General features: G+C 41.1%; 1 protein-coding gene and 1 long non-coding RNA gene across 2 annotated transcripts in view; both read right to left on the reverse strand.

The window, feature by feature from the left end:
• Hibadh (3-hydroxyisobutyrate dehydrogenase) overlaps positions 1-1,532 on the reverse strand; it is a 105,432-nt gene extending 103,900 nt beyond the window's left edge. Inside the window, exon 1 of the mRNA XM_031381933.1 lies at positions 1,318-1,532. Coding sequence (XP_031237793.1) covers positions 1,318-1,405 — 88 coding nt within the window. The 5' untranslated portion in view covers positions 1,406-1,532. The remainder of the gene's footprint in view (positions 1-1,317) is intronic.
• A 24,960-nt stretch (positions 1,533-26,492) lies between these two features.
• Positions 26,493-27,917, reverse strand: part of LOC116098932 — a 41,873-nt gene continuing 40,448 nt past the window's right edge. The window contains exon 4 of the long non-coding RNA XR_004122005.1: positions 26,493-26,639. This is a non-coding gene — a long non-coding RNA (uncharacterized LOC116098932). The remainder of the gene's footprint in view (positions 26,640-27,917) is intronic.

Below are 27,917 nucleotides of genomic sequence, written 5' to 3' on the forward strand. Positions count from 1 at the left end.
GTAAACAGGTCCGTCCTGCTGTCAGAGCCAAAAAAGGTACATGAGCGGTTCATGAAACTATCATTAGTCACTTTGTAAAAACACTAAACAGCAAATACATAACCCTGGACTAATCAGATCTCAAAATGTTGTACATTGATGAGAAACCTGCTGCTCTCTTCAAGTAATTTAAAAAAAAAATTATATCCAAAATCATATGTATTTGCATCTGGCTACCACAATTCCTTATCTGTCATCTGCTACCTATTATCACACAAATGCTCTTCCAAAGCAGAAAGAAAATTCATAGGTTTTTCTGAGGGCAAAGACGGGGAGCTGCTCAGAAATCAATTCCCAACCTATTTCTTACACAAATATTAAAACAAGTGAACAAAGCCACCCAGAATCCAGAACCTCCAACATGCTAGGCAGTCAAAGGTGTTTTGTTTGCTAATCCTGTATATGATAGCACTAAACAGCACATTGTTACATTGTTAAAATAAACTTTTACATTAAAAAAAAAAAAATCCTTCGGTATCTCCTACAGATCAACCAGTTCTTAGAGAGGTGTCTTGATGTCCTAGAAAATCCAAGAGTTAGGGAGTAAATAGGGGTACTTCCTGGATCTTGTTGGAGATGTCAAATTTACTTATTCTAAAGCTTTGGGAGGTCCTCACGTGAAAAGTAGTCTCAGATATCCACGTAGCTCTGAACACAGCTTCTTTCTAAATCCCTGGTCACTTTCCATACTTGTAGCACAGCATAGTAATCGGTTAGGTTATAGACACAGTTTTGAGGCAAAGAATTGTGGTTAATAATTTGACAAAAGTCCACCACTTTGAGGCAGGACAGCTCCATTTCATAATGGAGTTAGCTCTGCTTGCTGGTCAAGGGTGACAAACTTTGCTGGCTTTCTAGCATACGGCCATGCCACACTAGAGTGGTTTAAACACAAGTCAGGCCTTGATGTTGGAGGAAGCGCCCGCTTAGGGTGAAGCCGGGTAGCTGGAAGGCCAGGGATCCCAGAAGTGGGTGCGGTGGGGTCAACCTTGGGAGCTGAGCCCTCCAAATGTCCTAGGAGCCCCAAATCTAAAGAGCACGCCAGTGACCCAAACATTCCTCACAAGCTGTTCCTCGGTCCCGCAGAGGAAACAATCTGGAGCCGGACATAGGGCAGGAGAGGAAGGCTGACCGCGCAGGAGGCAGTTACAAGGGGCCCAGGCCTAGGAGACGACCACAATTGTCGCTTTGACCCTCAAACCAACCGCAGCCCTTCGGGCGAAAAGTACTCCTCGGATAGCCAGAGAAAGATGAGCAGATGGGGCGCGAGGTCCTTACCCGCTGCAAGGCTGCCCACGGGCCGCCGCCGGCCGCTCCAGTACCAGAGGCCGGAGGCTGCTCCCCGGAACCCCAAAGAGGCTGCCATGCTGCCCCCCCCGCCCCGCCTCCGCGCCGTGACCTCCGCCGCCTCACACACGGCCTGTGGACTGCGAGTGTGCGCAGCGGGGATGGCCCGCACCACCTCAAGGACAGCTCGCGCACGCGCTCTCCGGGCTCTGCTTGGGCTCCTCCCAGCGCGAGGCGGAGCACTGTGTTGAGAGGCGTGACCGAAAACGGACCAATCAGGATTCCCAAACCCATAGTCGCCCTGCCTTGCCTCTGGCTCCTGCTAAATTTACAGCCTTTGGGTGGGAGAATTCTTGTTTACCCAAAAGCTGAGGGGTGTGTAGGAGGCGGTGGCTGTCGCTCACTACCGCCTCCTCCCAGCACCTGCTTCACAGGGCTGCTGATTGTTTTTCTTCCTCACAGTCAAGAACCGCAGCTACTGCAGTATTTAAGGAAAGAGCAGAAATTCCTTGTTTCCTAGTATAGGGACTCATTTTTAACCTCAGTAATAAATACATGAATCTCCCAAGGTTAACATATATATTTTCAGCGTCTGTTGAAACACAATCACAGAATCTACCATGTATGTAATAACTGATATCTATGTGATATATGACTCAACGGTTTTTCCAATCATATTTGAAAAGTAGTAGGGAAGTAATTTAATAACGTTGTTCTCTTTGAAGAGTAGAATTTCTAGGAACTTACTGAGTTCCAAGGAATGCGCTATTAATGTTTTAAAATTCTACAACCTGCATCTTTTGAAACCAAAATCTAATGGTACATTTAAACCCAGGGAATAGTATATATATATACTATTATATATATAGTATATATATAGTATATATATAGTATGTGTATATATATATATATATATATATATTATAAAAACAGATACTTTGCTGATCTTTCCTTATTTGGATATTCGGTAAATTTGGTGATTTAAATAAGTGTGGCTCCCATAGACTCATATGTTTGAATGCTTGGTCCATAGGGGGTGTGACTTTATTGGAGTAGGTGTGGCCTTGTTGGAGGAAATGTGGAGACCAGTTTTGAGGTCTTACATATGCTCAAATTACAGATAGTGTGGCACACAGTTCCCTTCTGCTGCTTTTGGACAAGACGTGGAACTCTCGGCTCCAACTCTAGCACCATGTCTGCCTGGACTCTTCTATGCATCCCACCATGATGATAATGGACTGCACCTCTGAAACTGTAAGCCAGCCCCAATTAAATGGTTTTTGTTTTTATAAGAGTGGCGATGGTTATAGTGTCTTTTCACAACAATGAAACCCTAAGTAAGACAGTATACATATTTGAATTTCTGTTCCTTGGGGGATAATCGCAAAGCATTCTATTTCCGCTGAAGGATTCTTATCTTCTACACCAAAACAAGGCTTATAACCTTTGAAGAAAAGTAGGTCAGGAGGAAAGAATGGGACTTGGGAGGAGAAATAGGAAAACCAAGGGGAGCCCCAAATCCACCCTCAAAAAAAAAAAAAAGCAAAACAAAAAAACCTGTGTTGGTTTTGTTTTGTTAATCCATTTTCCTTGTGCTGTATTCATCCAACCTAAAAATCAAAATCAAGGGATTCAAGTTTGACCCTTAAAAAGCAAAAAGCCTGTTCCTAGTTACCCGCAGGGCTGATAAAAGGAAAACTAAGATTGTCGAAAATTTCTTTGCAGGCTCTGGGTTCTGGCACAGTGTTAACGTTCCCAGAAACCCATACAGACAGAGTTCAAGAACCCATATGTATCTATAGGAAAACAATTCCCTTCTCTGGTCACCCTTCCAAACAGTCCTCTGTCCCACCCTAATAACAGAAAAGAACGTCAGAGGTAAAGGAAAAGTAAGCAAAACAAGCATAAACAAGCAAATACCATTGTAGCTACTGGCCAGTCTCTTAGATTTGGTGCTTCTGTCCCTATCCCTAATAGGGCTAATTGGTTTCTGGAGCATTTCATGTCTCTCTATTCTGGTTTCCTTAGGTTTTACTGGAATGGATTTTCTGCAAGCAATAAATGTGTCCCTACAGGTTTCTATATTTAACTGCTGAAGTGCAGTCTGCTTTCCAGCTATGTCGACCCCCACAGCAGAGCTGTTTACGACACAAGACAACACATCAATTCATCTCTGCGGCTCCTTGAGTTAATATCCCAGTCCTCCTGAGATTTTACACCCAATCAGATTGCTTTTGTCATTTTTATTGTGGGCTACTGTTTTTGTTTCTCTGGGTTGTTTATGGGGCTCTTTTCTCGAAAATGAGTTATTTCTTACAAAAGGCCGACTCTTGTGAACACCATCCTCCGAGGAGTAGAAAGAACAAGAGACTGTGGGGGAGCAAGTGGAGTGCCACTTGTGTGTGGTTTGATTTAGTTTGCTTTGGTTTTGCTCTGGCTATGGAACTGGCCCAATATTGAAAGTTTGATTCTATTTGTTTCAGTGTCACAAAGGGATAAGTCATAATTTTAATTTATTCCCATATCCTGTAGATTATTGCCTCCTCCCAGAAACCTTGAATTGCTTCACAAAGGATTTTCAAAGGCAGCTTTTCCTAAGTGTTGTGACTTTGTTAGCAATTATTATTATTTGAAAGTGTTACTATATTTGAAAGGCAGTTTACTGTCTACAGTTAGACTTGGGGGAGTTGAGAAAGCTTGGATTTAAGACAGGGATTGGCCTGTAACATTAGCCTGGAACTTGCTATGTAAACTAGGATGGCCTCAAATTCCTAGAGATCTACCTGCATCTGCCTCCTGAGTGCTGGACTTAAAGGTATACATCACCACACCCTGCCCATCCCATGACTCTTTATGGACCTAATATATCTCAGACCGAGAGCTGGAGAGACCAAATGAGAGAACCAGAGGAAGCCTTGTTAGGTCTCAACCCTGGGACAAATGGCTAACTGAGGTACTGAGGGGCCTTTTTAACATCAAAGCAGATTCTGCTGTCAAGTTCTTCCAGCATCTCTCAGTACCTATTAGGGTCACCCTGGCTGTTATACCTAGCTCTCCACCTTAAAGTCTCCAGCCCAGGAACTGGCTGGACTGCCCTTCCCTCAACTGCTCTTTCCTACATATCCCAACTATTTTGATTACACGGTAATCAAAATACTTTTTGCCTCTTGGTCTTCTGGCTTCTGGCTCTCCCCTCTCCTCCCATCTCCTCTCCTCCTCTCCCCTCCTCTCTCCTCCCCTCCCCTCCCTTCTCCTCTCCTCTCCTCTCCTCTTGTCCTCTCTTCCCCTCTCTTCCCCTCTCTTCCTCTCTCCTCCCCTCTCCTCCCCTCTCCCCTACTCAGTTACACTGCTCAGTACACTGGTCATGTCTACTCTGGACTCTCCCAGATGTCTCTGCCTTAGCCTGTGCTCACCCTTATATCTATAATAAAAACCTCAAACCCTATGCAGCAGTCATATCCTCCTTATATTTTTTTTTTCATTCAGCCCTGAGTAAACAAAGTCCTTCCCAGGGTGAGACCCGGAGGAAACAGACAAAGCCTTACTTTGAGGTCCAATTGTGGGTATTAATATTATGTCCAGAAAATGCCCACCATAACTTTCTCGCCTGGATATTTATGGCCTGAAGACCGCACCCCACTAAAACTGCTCCTGCTGAGATTAGAGATTAGCAAGACCCATTTTCTTGATCCAGCTGTATATCATAAAACCTGCATCCTTGTTTATCTGTATGTAATAACCCCGCCTCCTGGTTCAGATGTATGCAATAGCCCTTGCCTCTCTGTTCAACTCTATACAATAAACACACTGAGCTTCTGGGGTGCTGCAGTTTCTCCATCTCAGAGCCCACCCCACCTGATCCCTGCCTCCTACACATATGCCTTTGTCTCTGTTTTTTCTTCATTCTCTCACAGACCCTAGTAAGCAATGTCCCTAAGACTGAAAAAGGACCCCACAACCAAATTCTGAAAGTACAAAGAGTCACAGACAAAAAGTGTTCAGTAAAAACCTTTTCTAATGTAAAACTTGAGACATGGGCATCTTAGCAAGACAGAGAGCATGTTAGGTTAGAAGATAGCTTACCATTCAACTGTAGAAATACATATACATGCACAGACACACACACACACACACACCACCCGGCCATAGACACATACACACACATACATACATATACACACTACATAACTGCACATCCATATATACACATATACACACCCACACCACACAACTGTTTATACACATGAACACACCTACCACCCAACTATAGAAACACACACATACACCACAAACACACACATACTACACCACTTTAGAAACACACAGGCACATATACACATATACTCTCACACACACATACACACACACATACACACACAGCCCAACTGTAGACACATACACACTCTCACATATACTACCCAATGGTAGTAGACACACAGCATACACACAAACACACAAATCACCCAGCTGTAGACACACACACCACATACACTCACACAGAAGCATACAACCCAACTGTAAACACATACACACCACCAAAGTGTAGACATGCACACACCACACAATCACACACACACCACCTGATTGTAAACATACACATTCACACATACACACCACACAACTGTACATATACACAACTATACACATATACACACTCATACCACTCACACACTATATACACACCATATATACACACCATATACACACACCGCACAAGAGTAGGCGAACAAACTTACACACTCAAACTATCCAACCGTAGACACACACACACCCACCACCCAACTGGAGACACACACACATATTGTACACACACTTACACACAAACATACTCACACACCACCCAACTGTAAACATATATGCATATACACTCACACACACCACACAAATATAGACATACACACTGCACAACTGTACATACACCATCCAACTGCAGACACACAAGCACATACACGCTCACAACCCAATACTCACATACACACACACACACTCACACACACACACACACACACACACACACACACACACACAACTTTAAGCATATACACACATAGGCGAAATGATAAACCTAGGCTTCCCCACTCTCCAGACTGTGGTGAGACCTCCAAACATCACAGTATCCCTAACCCCTCAGCCTGTCTGGCATCTTCCACAGTGGACAACAATAAAGTCCTTTCTATGAGCATGCGTCTCCTTGGTGTCATCAGAGACCAAGGGAAGAAGGCCAGAATTCCACCCTTACCTTAGAGCATTGATTCTCAACCTTCTAATGCTGCAACCCTTTAATACAGTTCCTCATGTTGTGGCAACCTCCAACCATAACATTATTTTCATTTCTACTGCATAACTGTAATTATGTTGTGAATAATTGTTGTGAATTGTAACATAAATATCTGATGTGCGGGATAGCTAATATGCAGGACCCTGTGAAAGGGTCATTTGTCCTCCTGAAGAGGTCACGATGCACTACTGCAAGGGTCTTCTGCTGCTCAACCTGGATAGTGTCACACACACACCACCTGACTGTAAGGAGGCAGGCCATTTACCACTGCTCAGTGATAAGGAAGGCATGTGGGAAACAATAAAGAGGTATGCCAGCACGTGCTGGCTGGGGAAATACACTGCAAGCATCATGGGGAGCTGAGGCCAGCCCCACTGGGACTACATAGCAAGGAACAATTAGAACTGAAAAATGCAGTTATTGAAGTTATAAAACCCAATTGATAAGGGCAAGAGTAGAATGAAGGAAATCGACAAACTTGAAGACAGAACCATAAAATCATCCAGTCTAAACAGAAAATAGACTGGGGTGGGGGAAGGGCGAGAGAGCTAGAAACTTGTATAACTCTAAGATCTAATTAATGTTCCTGTCATCAGAACCTGGGAAGGAAAAGAAAAAGGCTTTTTCCTAACAGACCAAACTAGCTAATTTTTCACCTGTCCCTAAGATGGCGCCCATACTTCCTCCATGGTAAGAGGATACTGTCTCCCTTGCTCCATTACTCTGAGCTGCCCAGTTCTCTTTCTCCTTCTACCCCTCCCTCCTTTCTACAACAATTTCACTTCCCAGTTTTCAAGATATTCTTAAAAGTGACCTTCCAAAGAAGTCTTTTTCTCAGGTAACAAGTATCATGAAAGTCGTTTAGTCTGGTTAAGAAGCTGTATTTAAGCCAGGCGGGTGGTGGCTCACGCCTTTAATCCCAGCACTTGGGAGGCAGAGGCAGGCAGGCAGACTTCTGAGTTCGAGGCCAGCCTGGTCTACAGAGTGAGTTCCAGGACAGCCAGGGCTACACAGAGAAACCCTGTCTTGAAAAACCAAAAAAAAAAAAAAAAAAGAAGCTGTACTTAGATGTTCACATGGCTCAGCGGGGGTTGGGGGCGGGGAGGATCCAGAGCATGTGTGAGGTTGTAAACACTGAGCTGGGAGGTGAGGGGAAAGAAGAATAGCTGAAGTCACCTGATACTTAGGTTTGGCTGGCTGAGACCTCAAGACCAAAGGCCAGGAATTTGTTTTTTCCGTGCATAAAAGAAGCCTGGACTATAAGTGTAATTCAGAAGTACAGTATGTATATATGTATGTATGTATGTATGTATGTATGTAGCATGTGCAAGAACCTGCACTATCTAACAACAACAACAAAAAGTTTTTGGTAGACTGACAATTCCCAGTGTGACAGCTTCAGGTTATTAAATTCTAAGATCAGTTCCAGTTTGATTTTAATCCAGTCCGGCACTGCTTTCCAGCTTTCCGTCTTGTCCCAAGCAAAGGAAAGATGAAAGAGGCCAAGAATGTGCCCACTGATTGTGCTCATCATCATTATCATTTTACAATCCCCAGCCTACAATTTCTCTTTCCATCTGCAAGAACTTAGATACTAAACAACACCTAGCTCCAAAGAAATATTAAAAATATGGTAGAAAGAATTGGTAATTTTTTTAAAAGAGTAGATCAGGTTGGAGAGATGGCTCAGTAGTTAAGAGCACATATTTTCCCTCTGAGGACCTGAGTTCAATTCCCAGCACCCACATCAGGTAGCTTACAACTATCCGTAACCCCAGCTCCAGGAGATCTGACACCTGTGACCTCTGTGGGCATTTGCTTTCATGTACACATATCCCCACACATGCACATATCCCTACACATGCTCATACCCCACACATGCACCTACCCCCACACATGTACATACCCCCACACATGCACACACCCCACACATGCACATACTCCCACACATGCACCTACCTGCACACATGCACACACCCCACACATGTACATAATAAAAATAATCTCTAAAAGAGTGCCAGGCAGTGATAGCCCATGCCTTTGATCCCAACACTCCAGAGGCAGAGGCAGGCAAATCTCTGAGTTCAAGGCCAGCCTAGTCTACAGAGTGAGTTCCAAGACAGTCAGGACTACACAGAGAAACTCTGTTTCAAAAAAAAAAAAAAACAGAAAATTGAATCTAGATAGGCATGATGACCAGTCTTTCCTACAATTAATTTTAAAAATGTTTTTGACCACAAAACATTGATAAGAAAATTGAATTATAACCAAATAGCTAATCTGAGTTCATGCTATTGTGTTTATTTAAGGAGATTAAAGTTGTAATAGTATAAATTCATGTTTAACGGGTACATATACACAGGTTAGTGTACACACACCTCCTTGGTCTGTCATCGAAGGGGGCCTAGAAACACCTAGTGTTATATATTATCTAGCTCCATTTTCTAATCTTTGACTATGGTGGTTAACAATTACCTGTATTGTAAATATGAATTATAAAAGGTTACTGAGTGAAAATCATCACCATATATTAAAGTTTGAACATGAAATGTGCCCAGCAGGTGCATATTTTAAACACCTGTTCCCTAGCTGATGGTGCTGTTATGAGACACCAACCAAATGGCCCCAAGAAACAAGCTGGGATAACCATTCTAATATCAAATAAAATCAACTTTCAACCAAAAGTTATCAAAGAAGATAAGGAAGGACACTTCATACTTGTCAAAGGAAAAATCTATCAAGATGAACTCTCAATTCTGAAATGCTCCAACTGCAAGGGCATCCACATTCATAAAAGAAACTTTACTTAAAGTTCAAAACACACATTGCACCCCACACAATAATAGTGGGAGACTTCAACACCCCACTCTCAGCAATGGATAGATCATGGAAACAGAAACTAAACAGAGATACAATGAAATTAACAAGAAGTTATGAACCAAATGGATTTAATAGATATTTATAGAACATTTCCTCCTAAAGCAAAAGAATACACCTTCTTCTAAGCACATTACAGTACCGTCTCCAAAACTGACCATATAATTGGTCACAAATCAGGCCTCAACAGATACAAGAAGACTGAAATAATCTTATGCACCCTTTCAGATCACAATAGACTAAGTAAGGCTGGTCTTAAATACCAACAAAAACAACGGAAAACACACATACACATGGAAACTGAACAACGCTCTACTCAATGATAACTTGGTCAAGGAAGAAATAAAGAAAGAAGTTAAAGGCTTTTTAGAATTTAATGAAAATGAAAACACATCATACCAAAACGTATGGGACAGAATGAAAGCAGTGGTAAAAGGAAAACTCATAGCTCTGAGTGCCTCTAAAAAGAAATTGAAGAAAGCATCCACTAGCAGATTGACCTCACACCTGAAAGCTCTAGAACAAAAAGAAGCAAATACACCCAAGAGGAGTAGATGGCAGGAAATAATGAAACTCGGTGCTGAAATCAACCAAATAGAAACAAAAAAAAAAAGCTAAACAAAAAATCAACAAAATAAGGAGCTGGATGTTTGAGAAAATCAACAAGATAGATAAACCCTTAGCCAGACTAACCAGAGGACACAGAGTCAATATCCAAATTAATAAAATCAAAAATGAAAAGGGAGACATAACAACAAACTATATCTTAAAATAATTATTCTGTTTGTTGAATATTAACAGTTGAAAATATTAAAATCATGTTCTACAAACAAAAAAATAAACCTGCCAGCACTCTCAAGAGATAACAGCTTCGACCTGTTCACACAGACATGGGGACCTTGCACGACCTGTTCACACTGACATGGGGACCTTGCAGCTGTCTTCAGAGTATTTCTCTTCTCCCATTTTTTTAGTTAGCAGTTTCTATTTCTACTAAATAATGGATTTCATTTTGACATTTCTCTGTTTTTCTTTTACTATTTATTTTATTTTATTTTATTTTTGGTTTTTTTGAGACAGGGTTTCTCTGTATAGCCTTGGCTGTCCTGCAACTCACTCTGTAGACCAGGCTGGCCTCGAACTCAGAAATCCACCTGCCCCTGCCTCCCAAGTGCTGGGATTAAAGGCATGCGCCACCACTGCCTGCCAGCCTGCTATTTCTTTTTTAAAGATTTATGTATTTATTATAGGTAAGTACACTGTAGCTATCTTCAGACATCCCAGAAAAGGGCATCAGATCTCATTATAGATGGTTGTGAGCCACCATGTGGTTGCTGGGATTTGAACTTAGGACCTTTGGAAGAGCAGTCAGTGCTCTTAACCGCTGAGCCATCTCTTCAGCCCCCAGTCAGCTATTTTTATATCCTGTTTTCCCTACACACTGTTCTTCTCCCAAGCCCTTTTTTTACTTTCTGTAATTTCTTTTTCTTTATTATTGTTACTTATAAGTATACACATACAATGTGCTGGTCCATTTAATATTCATTTAGTATCACTCATATGTACACGTTTCTGGGGATGGCCACTTAGTATTGGATAATCAATTTGGGAGCTAGTCCTTGGGGAAGACTGCCTCTCCCTCTCAAACAGTCACATAACAAAACTCTTAGAGGACATCGTATTTGATCTCATTACATATTATAAAGGCATATCATTATAACCCTCATGTTTTCACAATGTCCTGAGGACTATTTGTGGTGGTTTGAATGAGAATGGCCCTTGTAGGCTCATCTGTTTGAATACTCGGATTAGGAGGTGTGGCCTTGTTGGTGTGGGTGTGGCCTTATTGAAGGAGGTGTATAGCTTGGAGTGACCTTTGAGGTTTCAAAAGCTCCACCCCCCTCCCCCACCTGCTTACTGCCTGGGGATCGGGATGTAAAGCTCTCAGCTGCTACTCTCCAGCACCTGGCTGTCTGCTAACTACCATGATGACCACTACTAAAACTGTAAGCAATCCCCCAATTAAATGCTCCTTTTTATAAGCGTTATCCTGGTCATGGTGTCTCCTTGCAGCAATATAACACTGACTAAGACAAACACCAACAATACCTCTCATTTCTTGAACATATTCCTATGCTAGGAACCAGGAACCAAAGAAATTATATAAAGATATGGGTTAATTCAGATTATCTTTTAATATATGCATGAAATGATTCGGGTTATTTATATTTTAAGATGAGACATTAGAACACAAGGAGTCATTAATTTGTCCAAGATTACATAGTAACTGGTGCTAGAACTCAGGCATCATGCTTTACATGGCGGCACACACCTAAATCTCAGCACTCTTAAAGCTAGGGCAGGAGTATTAAGAGTTTCAAAGCAAACCCGGACTACATAGACTACATAGAGAGATCCTATCTCAAAACAAAAACAAACAAAAGGGGGAGCCAGCAAGATGTCTCAGTGGAAGCCAGGTAGTGGTGGCACAAGCCTTTAATCCCAGCACTTGAGAGGCAGAGGCAGGTGGATTTCTGAGTTTGAGGCCAGCCTGGTATAGACCTTTCTCAAAATAATCCATTTATCATGTGTGTGTGGGCGTGGGCGTGTGTGTAGGCAGGCTATCTACATACTTGAGCATTATGTGGATGCTAGAGGTGGACACTGTGTTTCCCAGTACTCTTCAGCTTATGTTTGATGAACAGGTCTCTCACTGAACCTAGAACTCACCAATATGACTAGACCAGCTGGTCCCAGGAATCTTCCTGTTGTCACCTCTGTGACATTGGGATTTCAGGCATGAGCTACTGTACCTCATTTTATTATATGTTTTATTTCTCTTATTGATGGTTGGATTTGATCTGCTATGTCTTTTTTTATTGTATAAAAAATACTTTTAATTCTTAATAAACAGAAAAGGTTACAAATGAAACTCAGTTGATAGATTATTTGTAGAATGTACACAGTCTTGAATTCATCCTCACCATTGCATAAAATACATGGACTTATATGCTCCTGTATTCCCCATCAAGAAGTCCAGCAGGAGGATCAAAAGTTCTAAGTAATCTTTGGCTGCGTAGTAATAGCAACAACAGTAACAAACATAAGTTGAGGATGCTGGAAGACAGAGCTAACTATGTCTTTAAAGGTTGAACTTTTATACTCCTGACTGAAATCCACCTATCATTCTCCCTGCTGATTCTAGTTGCTTTAAGTAACAAAGCAAAGGTCCTATGTGACAGGACTTAAGCTTGAATCCCAGTACCTGTATTAAAAACAAATGAAGGAGCCGGGCCGTGGTGGCGCATGCCTTTAATCCCAGCACTTGGGAGGCAGAGGCAGGCGGATTTCTGAGTTCGAGGCCAGCCTGGTCTACAGAGTGAGTTCCAGGACAGCCAGGGCTATACAGAGAAACCCTGTCTCGAAAAACCTAAAAAAAAAAAAAAAAAAAAAAAGACAATTAGACAACACTATAGTATGACCCCAGCCAGTTCTGAGGCTGAAGTGATTTTAATTTTTTCTAGTCCACTTTTATATCATTCTGGGTACATATGAAGGATATGGTCAGTCCTTAAGGCATAGACATGCTTTGTTTGTAGCTGAGCAATAAACAAGAAGCATAAATAAAGTAGTCAAGGAACAAGCAGGGCAAAAATCAAGGCAATAAACAAAGTCTCGTGGTTACTATGTTTAGGGGGTTATCAGGATAATCCAGATACAAGGAATGCAATACATTCCTCGACTGTATTTGCTTTGAGCCTACTTCATTGTCCTAGCCTGATATCAAATTCCTGCCAAATTCCTAGAAGCAGATCCAAAAAGCTCTCCACAAGGAAGGAAGGAAGGAAGGAAGGAAGGAAGGAAGGGAGGGAGGGAGGAAGGAAAAACTAGACGTAGCTCTGCATGACTTTAACCCCAGTATTGGGGGAAAAAGACATGCCAATCTCAGGAATCACTGGCCAGCCTGTGTAGCTGAACTAGGCAGCTTCCAATTCATTGAGAGACCCTGTCTCAATACAGCAAGACATTCAGTGTTCTCTGCTCTCCACATGCACATACATGGGTATGCTCCCCACATATACATGTATATGTTACACACACAAAGAAAAGATAGCAGTTACAAAAAGAGCAGTGACACATGCTATAAAATTGTAATTTTTCTTTCTTCTTTTTATTGTTATTCCTGAGGAAATACAGATAAAGGAGATCTGAGATCTGGTAGAACAGATGCAAGGCAAATTCTTTGAGGGAGAGCCAAGAATCTGAGGCTGTAGCTCTAAGTCATAACTTCGGAAGTAGAAAAGAAAGTGAAACAACAACAAAAAAATTCCTACAATGGTGGATAGATGGCTTAGTGGTAAGAGCACTAGTTGTTCTTCCAGGGGTCTGAGTTCAATTTCCAGCAACCATGTGGTGGCTCACAACCATTTGTAATGGAATCCGATGATGCCTTCTTCGGTCCTGCAGGCATACATGTAAATGAAGCACTCATATACATAAATAAATAAATCTTTTAAAAATAAGAAGAAAAAAAAAACCTACAGTGAAATCCACTGTGATGTTGACTGCCAAATTGATGGGTTTTAGAATCACCATGGAAATAAATCTCTGGGAGTGTCTTGAAGGATTATCTAGATTAGGTTGATTAAGGCAAGTTAATTGAGGTTAGGAGACTCAGCCTAAGGTTGGGTGGGTATGGGAATGGAGTAGAGTATTTTCCACATTCTACAGGGTAAGGTATGGGAATGAATAAAGCAGAGAAGGTGAGCTAAACACAAACATTCATCTTTCTCAGCCTCCTGACAGCAGATGCCATGTGACCAGTCGCCTCAAGATTTTGTTGCCATGTGTTTACCACCATAATAAGCTATACCCTCAAACCCAGCCAACATTAACCCTTCCTTCCTTAAGCTGCATTTGTTGGATACTTTGTCTCAACAGTGTGAACAGTAACTTACACATCCATTGAACTGTTTTGGTCAAAGGTAATTGATTCTGTATTAGTCAGCTTCATGTCCATACAATAGAACATCCAAGGCAACCAGTTTTATACAGACAAAAGGTTTATGTAGCTCATTATTTTCAAGGTCCAAGATCTGGCAGACACCATTGGCTTGTTCTCTGGTGAGGGTAATGGGTAAGACTGATGGGTACTCACCAACAGAAGTTGAAGGAGGAAAAGAAGGCAGGAGAGGGAATGAAAAGAGGGAAGAAGGGCGAATGAATGGATTCTTATATTCATTTTGAGAGCACACCCAACTACCTAAGGCCAACCCACTAGGCCTAGGCTCTTAAAAGCTCCACTCCTGCCCTAGAGAGCAACCCTTTAATTTGGACTTTTAGGGGCTATTTAACATCCAAACCATAGTAGATCCTAAATGATACTGAGTGCTAGAAGGCACCATTCCAAGGGCATAGCTGAACTGAGGAGCTTAAAGGTATAGAGTTTCTCTCCCCAAATGTCCCCACAACCTGGCAGGGTGGCCACATGTGGAAACTGACTGTTGCAAAGAGTGTTTTATAGAAAATCTGCATCATAACTGTCTCCTTCCTGGGCCTCATTTCCCAGCTTTCCCAACTTCTTGGTTTCCATCCAATGTCTGACATCTCCACCAGGTCTAGCAGGGATCCAATGGCCCTTTCAGAGCACATTTGTGGCAGGTGATGACTCCTGCAGAGGGCATTGTCATAGCACACAGTTAACTGTTCTGGAGGGAAAATCCCCTCTTTGATGTCCCATGCTCCTTGGACGAATGACAACCCATGTCAGGAATATTGTGGCTTGAACTAGGGCTTGAACTACACATTAATAACCATACACTTTTCCCCTAATCAGATGCTAATGAGCTCACTGAAAACCATTTTAGTCACTGTTGTGTTGCTCTGAGGAAACAACATGACCAAGGCAACTCTTATAAAAAAGAGCGTTTAGCCGGCGGTGGTGGCGCACGCCTTTAATCCCAGCACTTGGGAGGCAGAGGCAGGCGGATTTCTGAGTTCAAGGCCAGCCTGGTCTACAGAGTGAGTTCCAGGACAGCCAAGGCTACCCAGAGAAACCCTGTCTCGAAAAAACCAAAAAAAAAAAAAAAAAGATAATTATAGCTGGTCTTTGTCACTTTGTGGGTTCTTCTTTTTCCACCCTTTATCCCCCACGTCCTTCACCCCCAAACACTAGATAGGACAGAAACAAAGATAGAGAGGAGAGAGGAATTTGGAAAATCCATGAATCTACTTTTTTAACTTTTGTTTCTTCTTTCAACACAACTATTAGCAAACTGCAATCACCTTCACAAAATGACCAACAACTACCCACACCTATTGGGGCTTCAGCGTTCGTATACCCTCTGAAAAATTCTCAGAATTGCAAATGTCAAACAATCTCAGGAGTTATCTGCATCTGGCAAAACCATGTTTCTGCTAGAGCATGAGACAAATCATAGTCAGCTGCTGTGGACAACATGAAGCAGCCTGATATCACCATACCTGGGATTAAAACAAAAACATATTCTTAAAATACTTCTGTGGGCTTTTTTTTGCTTTGTTTTGTTTTTGCTTTTAGAAACCAAAATTTGGGGCTGGAGAGATGGCTCAGCGGTTAAGAGCACTGATTGCTCTCCCAGAGGTCCTGAGTGCAATTCCCAGCAACCACATGGTGGCTCACAACCATCTGTAATGAGATGTCTGAAGACAGCTATAGTGTGCTCATATACATTAAATAAATAAATGAATAATATTTTAAAAAAAGAAAAAGAAAGAAACCAAAATTCCAGAATTGTCATTATAGACAACCAGTGGGAGTCCATGTGATGATTTGTCTATGCTTGGCCCAGGGAGTGGCACTATTAGAAGGTAAGGCCCTGTTGGAGTGGGTGTGGCCTTGTTGGAATAGGTATGTCACTGTGGGTATGGGCTTTAAGACCCTCATCCTAACTGCTTAGAAGCCAGTCTTCTCTAGCAGCCTTTAGATGAAGATGTAGAACTCTCTGCTCCTCCTGCACCATGCCTGCCTGGACATTGCCATGTGCTTGATGATAATGGACTGAACCTCTGAACCTGTAAGCTAGGCCCAATTAAATGTTGTACTTATAAGAGTTGCCTTGGTCATGGTGTCTATTCATAGCAGTAAAACCCTAACTAAGACAGTTGGTAATCTCCTTCCATCACGTGAATCCCAGGGATCAAACTCAAGTTGTCAGGCTTGGTGGCAGGCATCTCTGGCAAGCCCTAAATATTTATTGTTATACTCATGTATCGGTGATGCTCATAACCTTGGTCAGAGAAGCTTCTTTTTGCAGTGAATGGGAATCAACATAGAAATGTACAAATGGTCAGAGTGTAGTGACTGTTGTGTGCCCTGCCTAAACAGGACATCTATATGTTTACTCCAGACCCAGGCTCAGATCCCTGGAGCATGCCTCTTCTGTGTCTCTAGTTCTGTCCATCCTGGACTGAAATGGATATGGTACTATCATCTCAGAGTCAATGCAGAAAGAAGGTACAGAAAGAGTACAGGAGGCAAAGGACAGGAGGCGTGCTGTGAGATGTCTTCTGAATACAGCATGGTTGATTGTTGTACTCAGGAACACAATATAACTATGCTTACCTGCATAAGACCTGTACAAGATGGAACCCATCAACATTCCAACATGGATGGGGGCGGAGCCTGTAAGACCTACCCTCAGCTGGAGACTTACTGGAAGTTAATGGCTAGGATAGAAGAGGGAGTCATTTTTCTTTAGTGGTGTAGCCACTTATAGATGAAATTTAAAGGTGGCAGGTTGCTTTTTTCTTTTTTTCTAACTCAACTCACTCCCAAATAAATGAGATAGAGACCTACAGATTTATTCAATGAGCTTTAAGCATAATAACTGAGCAGATAGTCTTAACCCTCTGTGCTATTTAATTACTTCCCCAGCCACAAGCCACAAGATACTTGCATTTAGTTTCTTCTTGGCTCACTCTGCTTTAGTCATCTGTCATCATGGAGAACTCCTTTAGAAACCTCATGGTGACCATCTTCTTTCTTCATCTGTCTCATGGTCCTTCTTCTCCAGGACCCTTGCCTGACTTGAGGCAAACTCTACCTGGCTTTTCTCCCTGGGACCCCTGGCTAGGGTTGGAAGTCCAGCCTTTCTCTCTCCTCTGCCCAGTCATTGGCTGTTCAGTCTTTTATTACCAATCAGAGATAATTGGGGAGCATCCTTTATACCACATTGATATAGGGGATTCCTCAATATTCATGATAATGCCTGTTTCCTAACTAGATCTCAAGTCACAGAAATAAGCATCTGAAAACACAGAGCAGAAGACCAACCCCCACCAGCTACTGGTAAATTACCTGTATGGTAAATAACCCTACAGTCATGCTCCTGTAAGCAACTGTAATTAAGCTTAGTTGCTTATCAGAAGAAAAGAAATAATAAAGAACATGAATGTTGGAGGAAGCTTGCTTTAAATAAGAATGGGTCCACAGGGATGGAGAGGGATATAAGAGAGGGTAATGGGGTATTAAAATCAAATACATTTATTTATATATATATATATCCAAAGAATAAATTAAAAATACTAAAAATAAATATAGTTTAAGATATAATCCAACATTTAAGGATTTTTGTTTCATTTCTTCTTATAATAAATGTTAAAAATTATTAAGGACATATTTTAGTTTGCCTTGTCATACTAAATCTTCAAGAGCTTGGATCTACTTTGTATTTAGAATTCATCTCTGTCTGGATCAGCCCCATTTCAAGGGCTCAAAACAAAAAGAACACATGAGCCAAGTACTAGAATGATTCACTTCAAAGGCATAATTTTAATTTTGTTGCTTTTTGAAAATTCTGTATGTGAATACTGTATTCACATCATTTATTCCTTCCCACTCTCCAACCCTTCCTGCTTCCCCTCCACCCTCTCCTAAGTTCATGACCTCATATTCTGAAGTCATCATTGTCACACAGATAGACAGATGACCTCTGAAGTGCCTTTCGTGTTGCTCATGTGCATGCATGTGTTTAGGGCTGACCCCTTGGGATTGGATAAATCTGAAGAAGACTAATTCGTCCTCTCTCAGCCCCATGGACTGCCTATAGCTCTTCACCTAGGGTCCTTGCTACATTTCCCCCATCCACAGGCAAGGCATCTTCTCAGGAGGAAAATTGCCTATTGTTGTAATTTTCATTGAATTTTTAAAAATAACTCTACTCAACCAGAATTAAATATACAGGCCTGCCTTCCTTTTCCTTCCCTCCCTCTTTTCATTCCTTCTATTTTTATTTTTTCTTTTATATTTAATTATATATATGTGGATATGTGCATGTATGTAGGTACCCATGGAGACCAGAAGAGGATATCAGATGTCATGGAGCTGGAGTTACAGGGGGTTATGAGGTGCCCAATTTGAGTGTTGGAAACCAAACTCAAGCCCTTTGCTAGACTAGCATGTACTCTTCAGAGCTGAGCCATCTGTCCAGATCTAACTGCATGCTTTTTTCATATATGATGGGAATAAAATATCATCTCACAAAAATATCAGGCACTTAGCTCTTTAGGATGGTCTGTAAGTGTCACCAGAGAGCTTAGAGATGTTCGCTTGGTTTGTCTCCCAAGCACTTAAGGAAACAACAAGATGGAAATTTCTGCCAAGCACTTGTAACATCATGAACTTTTTCAATTGTTAATAGCGTATGGGCTTTTTTTTTAGATGAAGTCTTGCTAATGTTGTCCAGGCTGGCTACACAGTCCTCTTGTCTCAGCTTCCCAAGTGCTAGGCTTACAGGTGTGTGCTACCACACCCGGCTGCAAACTGAAGTGTTTGCAGCACTGATACATCTACTAGTCGCTTTTCTGTTGCCCGGATAAGATACCAAGAGACCAAGGCAACTTAGTAAGACGTTTATTTTGGCTTTGGAGAACAGGCATAGTAGCAAGTGGCAAGCAAGACAAAAGGGGCAGAAAGCTGAGCCCTCACATCTTGAACTGCCAGCACGAAGCAGAGAGAGAGGGACTGGAAATGGTTTGAGGCTTTTAATCTCAAAGCCCACCTCCAGGGACATGCCTCCTCTAGCAAGGCCACACTTCATAAACCTTCCCAACCAGCACCTCCAACTTAGCACCAAATATATGAGCTTATGAGGGTCATTATCATTCAAATGACTAGAATGCAGTATGATTCAGGACGGAAGCCTGCTAGTCTGGAAGTGAGTCCAGTGAAATGATGTATTACTCATATTTTGTTGTTATTTTATTTAATCTGCTTGTTATATTGCATTATTAGCAATTCATAGTAAACAGAACTTAGACATAGTGGTGGAATAGTAAATGAAGTGACCTTTTCATGAAAAGCATATGCATACACTTATATATCTATGTTTTCCTATATGTAAGCTTATTAGAAATTTTATAATGTAAACATATATATATATTCTTTTAGAACGCACTTGGGGTTTGTTGTTGCTGTTTGTGTGTGTATTTGGTTTTTGTTTTTGCCAAATTTTTGTTTCTGTGACCAACATCTGTCTGCAATGAATTATTATTTGAAAACTGGAGCTGCATCCCAGTCTGTGTACTTTCCCCCATAAATCTATTGTCATTAAATCTGACATGTGTATTTTATTTTTCTTTGGGGTTTTAACAACCAGTTTGCAAAATTCCTAAAATTTTATAACCAGCTTTTGAAACTTGGTACAAGCCAAGTCTAGTATACTATGGCTTATAGGCCCTACTTCTCCAATCTGGGAGACAAAATGATATTGTGATTCAAAGAGGGCTTTTCTGATGCCCAAACCCTAACCTTCTCCTTAGTACTTTCTTTTCCAGTCCTCCTCTAGTCATCCCCCATCTCCCAGTCTAAGAAAAGCGCATACCTCAAGGACTGTATATCAGCTTTCCTTGTAATCTCTCTAGAAGAGAAAACCCAGAAACTCGGTTCTGTTAACTAAAGTGGCACATTGGGCAGAGGCCAAACTATTCCAGCATCACAGCCACATGGTGGCACTATTGAAACATGGGTGTCGCAGATACCTCAGTACCCTTCCACTCCCACCATTGAGCACCCCACTTACTGTCCTCAATCTTGCAAAGCTTTCCATTGACCCCAAAAGCATCTCTTCCACAAGCCTAGCTCCTTAAGCCATTTACACGCAGCTCTTTTCTTTTCAGGAAATGCCAAGTTCAAAAGGCTCATGAGTATTCCACATGCTCGAAATTTATATAAACAGGTTCCTCCTGTTACATCTGTTCTGGCAACTTCTATTTCTACCGCCCCTCCCACCTCCCCCACTCTTTAACTGCCCAGTACTGGGGACTGAAATCAGGGCATATGCATACCAGATGAACACTCGACCGCTGAGCTACATACATCCCCAGCCAAGATCTTCTTTTTGCGAGGATGTCACTCTATAGTCCAAGCTAAACTTAAACTCATGATCCGACTGCCTCAGCTTCCTAAATGCTGAGACAATTTTGATATCTGAGTTTTAGGTTTTGTTATCTGTAAACCACAAAGATCTCTCTATCCCATAGTGTCTCTGAATATTGGCCCAAGGCTAGAGAAACTCAAGCCTTTTTTATTATTTGTATCTTTCTACCCTATTTAGTTTATTTATTTATTTATTTATCTATTTATTTGTGTGTGCAGTTCACAGGAGGACTGTTCTCTCCTTCACTATGTGGGGCCTGTGATCAAACTCAACTTGTCAGGGCTTAGTGGCTAAGGGCCTCTATTTGCTGAGCCACAACACTGGTCTCATGTCCTTCTGTCTTTCACTGTTCATTTTGTCTGAGTGGCCTGCAAGGCTCTGCTCCACATTAGATGGTATGAATCTCCATTGTTTACCATCTGCCATAAGAAATCTGACAAAAAGGAACATTTTTGTGTTTTGTCAACTTCATTACAATGTTCTCAATCCCATTTAATTATCCCCAGGAAGGATCCTAATTGTCCTAGTTTGGATCATATATCCACTTCTAGATCAGAGTGTAGTCATAAAGATGAAATACTATGAACAATGAGATCTGCCCACGTCCCTGATGCACCCATCTAGTTTTGTGATAAGTGGAGAATGAATAGTATCTCAGAACTTCAGGGAATAGAGAGTACAGTCACGCTCTTGTGACACATCACGTGACACATGAGAAGACAAGCAACGCTGAGAGCAGCCAATGCCTGACCCCAGCAGTATTTCCATTTCTCTTGGAAGTTGTGGAATTCTGAAGGAAACAAGGAACCATATGCTTTGTGGGAAAGCATGGCAAAATGAAAATATGTTTAACATAAAGTCACATAAAGAATGCTGAAAAATGCCCTTTGAAATCCTGGCCAAGAATCCCCCATCTGAAAATCCCAAAATCCAAAATGCTCTAAACCCCAAAACTTCTCAAGTGCTGACATGATACCACAATGAGAAACTCCACACCCCAAAATATAGTTTTATCACAGGTGACACTCAATATTATTTGTGTGGTACCTTCAGGCTATGTGTAGAAGGTATATACGAAACATAAATGAGTTTCATGGTCACATCTAGGTCTCATCCATAAAAATTTCATCGTGTACATTCAAGTCTTCTAAGACACCAAAAATGAAAATCTGAAACAGTCCCGAACCTAAACATGTTGGGTCGGAGCTACTCAGCCTGTGTTAGACTACCTATTATGAAATTTAGGCTCTCAGACAATTGTGCTCAAAGCAGGGCACAACTTTCATGTGCTTTAAATCCCTCTGACATGATATGTAACTTGAAATGTTCAGGGGCTGGGGAGATGGCTCAGTTGAGAGAAATATTTTAAAAGACCGGTAAGTTCCTGTGCTACTTCTGGCAACTTTGCCCTGGTGCGATCCTCTGCCTTCACAGCTAGCCCCATGCAGTGACTGCCCACCTTGAGGTTAATAATGCAATAGCCAGTAACCTGGCAAAACTTTTGATGCTTATAATTAACCAGTCAGATTTATATACCAATAAATTCTTAATTCACCTGATGCCCACACAGTAATTGCTGAACCTATTGATAATGATAAAAACTACCCACCTAGATTAGACAAATTATTACAATTATTTTATCCCTATATGATATTCATGACTACCTCTGGCTATTTAAAGTCACGCTGGTTCTGAATCATCCTGTCTGACTGTCTCCATCTTGTTTTTTCCCCTTTTCCTCCGTCCTCTCTGCCTCTGCAACCCTTAGCGCTGTCTCCCCTTTCCCTGTCCAATTACAGGCCTTCTGCTACATTAATATTTTAATGTAATTGGACAGGAAAAATCTTGCCACATGGCTCAGTGGTTAAGAGCACTGACTGCTCTTCCAGAGGTCCTGAGTTCAATTCCCAGCAATCACATGGAGGCTCACAACCATCTGTAGTGGGATCCGATGCACTCTTCTAGTGTGTGTCTGAAGACAGCTGCAATGTACTCATATAAATAAATAAATAAATATTTAAAAAAGAAAAGAAATGCTCACTTAACTTGGTAGCAGTGTAATTTAGTTGTTTCAGTAGGAACATAAAGTTAGTAGCTTATACTACTGAAGTCGAGTTCCAGAAATGCAGAACAATCTCACACCTACTCATTCTTCTATTTTAGCCTTCTGTTTTTGTACCTATTGCTCCATTTTCTAATATATTAGAAATGGTTTCAACCTCAACAGATAAGGGTCAAAGTATGGGAAAAAATTAGACTTTGCAATATGAGGGGTCCCTGGTAGGAAGCGCTAACAAGGCTGTTTGATTTGCCCCAATTTTCTGGTCTTCATGCTGCTGTCCACTTGTTCAGTGCTGGAGGGCGATCTTGTTTTTGTGTCTTATGTCTTTATAGCACACGTGTGTCTCTTCTTAAAATGGCTTAGAAGAGTGATTTGAGATTCAGCGTTCATTCCCTGGGGTACATGAAGATTTTGAAAAAACACATGGCAATGGACATTTTGTTTTTGTTTGTTTGGGGCAGGGTCTCTCTCTGTAGCCTTGGCTGGCCTGGAACCTCACTGGAACTAAGCTGGTCTTCAGACACACAAAGATCCACATGATTATGCCTCTCAAAAGCTGGGATCAAAGGCATGTGCTACCATGTCCAGAGACAATGAGTAGTTTTAATGAAACAAGTTTGCAAAGTCTCAACTTGTAAGTCTCTCTCTAGTGTCTGGCAGTTCCTCCCTTTTCCTAGCCTCCTTCTTCCATCATAAAGCAGACAAACACACCCATCTCTCTTCCAACCCAGATCTTATCTTGGTACATTGCCTTGAGATACATAAATCTCAAGATAACTCATAAAGGGATAACTTGAAATGTATTGCCTTTCAGGGGCTTCTTCCCATTTCCCCCCTCCAAAAAGAAAACAAACAAACAAACAAACAAAAAAGGATTTAGCAACAGCTAAAGACTTGTGTTTTGTAAGCAACAAATATTTGACAATACTCCCTTTCCTTTATGTCTTCTCTGTCTCTCTGTGAATTAAGGCTCACAGAGTATTATCCAACTTGCTTCACATCTAAGGGATAGACAGTAAAGTCTAGTGTAGCTGCTGTTAACTTTGACAGTGAAGCCTGACTTCTCTAGCAATGCATTTATATGATGGACTCATTGCATACATTGAATGAGCGAAACCTACAACTCCAAGGATTTGAGGTAAAGTAAAAGCCAGGTGTAGAAGACCACATCTGGAATTCCAGTACTGCAGAGGCTGAGGCACCAGGACTATGGCTCAAAAACAAAAAGTACATATTTGAATAATAATATAAGAAGAAATACATTCTTTATGATTTAAATTTGATAACGTTTTAACCAGTTTGAAGCACGAGCCTATAATTCTAGCTTCTTTCAAGTCAGGTCAGGTTCAAAACCTGTATAAACTACAGAGTAACTTCAAGGCCAGCTTGGGTAATGTAACACGACCAACCCAAAGTGAAAGAAAGGAAGGAAGAAAGAAAGAAAGGAAGAGAGAAAGAGAGAAAGAAAGAGAGAGAAGAGAATGAGAAAAAGAAAGAAAGAAAAACCAGGAAAAAGAACAAAGTCAGCTACTGTTCTAGCTCAGTGGTAGAGCATCTACTGGGCATACATACAGCATTAAGTCCAACTGGCATTTTGAAAAGAAAAAAACAAGATAAAACACCTTTTGATATCCTTGTAAAACATTCATGAGATCCTATGCTTTTATCAAAAATTTTTAGGGATTAGATATACAAATATATATATATATATATATATATATATATATATATATATATATATGAAGGAACCCAAGGAACCTGAAAACCGCTGTAATCAGTTCAAACTCTTCATTAAGAAATATGAGCATGGGATTGACGGACACAATGAACTAGAAATGAATAAGTATGTGAAGGAACATAACATCTCAGTAAAAATGCACACTTAGCTAAGTTAACAGTTTCTGATGTTTAATGTTTAACTCTGGAGCAGAATCTAATGTGGGCTTAGCCCTGGTAAACAGACTTTGGAGAGACACAGCAAAGCCTTCAGCCTCACCACACTTTACCGTTTTGTTTATGCTGTGGTTGGTTGGGGTTAAACTTTGTTTTCCTAACATTTAAGCCTGTGAAGCCTATTTCTGAACCCCTACAGAAGTGACATTGTCTGATGTTTTGGTGTTTTCCAGTTTCACTAAAGATCACAGAGGATAACAGGGATTTTTCTAGTTCGGATTCTATGACTGTTTCTCTACTCTATGAAGATAAAAAATTGCAAAGCTACTCTGAACTTTTTATGTTCCTTGTTCCATTTCTTGGACGACTTAGGTCACTTAACACAATACGATGCAAAATTAATTAAAAAAGGTTGATTCTATTAAATTGCCAGACGGATTTACTGACCCAGCGCCAACTGGCCTTCCCACTACCAGAATTTTCCTCTGTTTCTAATAACAGAAAAATGTTGAAACACATAAGGATGTTGTAAATACTTCCCAGTGTAATTTTCTCCACTAACAGTGCCCTCTTACTCATTAATTAGCTGCCAACTGAGAGCAAAATTCAGCCAGGGACAGGGGGAGCCCTGAGAGCGGGAGTGAGGGAGGAGGAGGAGAGGTGAAGAGCAAAGGCAGCTATTGGGAACTGAAAGGCTGGGACAAGCTTACTGTTGTACAAGTTTGTCTGTAATCAAACAAAGCCTGGAGGACAGCTCATACTTGCATCCTCTCCTTTAGCTAGGGGTAATCCTAATTTATATAAATACGTATGTATATATGTGTATATATATACATGTGTACTATATATGTATATAAACACATATACACATACATATACAGACATCCCAAGAGCTAATTTGAATTTAGATTTCTGTGTTTAATTTTGTTTTCCCCAACTGTAGATACTGGTACAAACCCTGAGGTTTGAAGAAGACATTCTAGCTGTAGCATTTGAAGGCCTTTCCTGTCTTTTCTTATTCCACTGTATTGGTTGCTTCCTCTATACCCTGCATTTGTATGCTGTAAAGACTTTCTGTTGACTCATTTGAGGAGTAAATACTCCATCTAAAAGAAAAGTCTTGTATGTTTTGTTTTGTTTTGTTTTGTTTAAAGAAAATGATCTCAAGAGGGTAATCAAATGATTTTTGGGTGTAGGGATGGGGATATTTTCTTATGTGGCCAGCAGATAGTTCCTGAGCAAGCAGCACACAATAGAAATAAGACCACAGTTGTGTGATCCATCACAGATAAGATAAGGAAATGGTGGATACAGAGAAAAAGGAAGCTGATTGGCTCAGGTTATTTATTTTTGTTTGTTTTGTTTTGCTTTGCTTTTGATATGGGGTTTCTCTGTGTAGCCCTGGCTGTCCTGGAACTCACTCTCTAAACTAGGCTGGCCTCGAACTCAGAGATCTACCTGCTTCTATGCCCCAAGTACTAGGATTAAAGGTATGTGCCACCACAGCCCGAAATTATGTCTTTTTAAATGAATAAAAGAATACAAAAACAAAATAACAACAAGCAAATAAGCAATAAGAACAAACCTCCTAACCCCTCCTTCTCAGCGCAGAGTGAATGAAGACTTAAACGCAGTTGAGTACACTCAAGGGAAGGAGATCCTTCTTGCCAGGCATCTCACTTTAATCATGACACCAAGTTCCTGTGTGTGGAGTTCCTTGTGACTTTGTCTACAGACAGCCCCATGTTGATCGGTTCTGAGACAATGCTTTATGAATCTGTTTGCCCTATCATGGAAGAATAATACGTTTATATTAACAACATAATCTATTCTGTAACTCTTGTTTTTAATATTAGGAATGGAAGCAGGACCTCTTTCATGCTATGCACATGTGCTCTCCAACTCCTGTAGCCCAGCAAAGATTCCCTCAGTTCCTTAGTAGGTGCTGTTCTACATAGAGTTTCCCTTTTCATAGCTGTCTAGAGCTCTATTAATAACTATTAGAGCATAGTCTGGCTTCTATCTCAGGGCATCAAATCAACTTTCCTCCAAAGAAACAGGATTATGCATCCAAACACAGACTAAAGGAATGGCAAGATGTCTAACATGCACAATAGGAAACAATGTAGTATAAATGAGCAGAGGCATTCAGGTGTGGTGACACATCTATAATCCTGGCACTTAGGAGACAGAGGCAGGAGGATCAGGAATTCAAGGTCAGCCTCTGATACTCATCAAGCTTAAGGTCAGCCTAGGCTATGTAAGTCTCTGTCTCAAATAAACAAAAGAAAGAAAGAAAGACAGAAAGAAAGGAAGAAAGAAAGAAAGAGAGAAGGAAAAAGAAAGAGAGGAAAAGAAAGAAAGGAAGCAAGGAAGGAAGGAAAGAAGAGACAGAGAAAGAAAGGAGGAAGGAAGAAAAGAAAAATGTGGAGGCAGAGGAAGGAACATGAATAAGACACGGATATTGCCTGTAAATATGTATTGAAAATAATTTCTTTCTTGTATTTAGATCAAAGTAGAAAGAGTTTCATTTAGAAACAACAGCCTCCAGGCACAAGTCACCTCCTGCCCTCCATAGCATACTAGATAGAATGTTAAGTAAACATATGTTCTAAACTGGTAAAATAGGTAAAATATTCTAAAGTGCTCAATTCTATTGGCACCCATTAATGCTCAGTGAGGAAGCCTTAAGAACTGTGGCAATAAGCTTTTTCTCTGAGGTAGAAGGATGGACCCCACTCCAAAGGCAGCACAGTAAGTGGGAACTTTAGCTGGTGAGAGGGGAGGGGTTGGAGAGATAGCTCAGTAGTTAATGTACTGCTCTTGCAGAAAATCTGAGTTTGGTTCTCAACACCTGTACTAGATGGTTCACAACTACTTTAACTCCAGAGAATCCAAAGCCCTCTTCTACCCCTCAGGGCACCTACACTCATGAATACATACTCTCAAGACACAAAAGAGTACACAGAAAATCTTTTTAAGAAAGGAAATGGGAGGCCAGCCTGGTCTACAGAGTGAGTTCCAGGACAGCCGGGGCTATGCAGAGAAACCCTGTCTCGAAAAA

Source organism: Mastomys coucha, unplaced genomic scaffold, assembly GCF_008632895.1.
Source record: "Mastomys coucha isolate ucsf_1 unplaced genomic scaffold, UCSF_Mcou_1 pScaffold20, whole genome shotgun sequence".
Taxonomy (NCBI): Eukaryota; Metazoa; Chordata; class Mammalia; order Rodentia; family Muridae; genus Mastomys; species Mastomys coucha.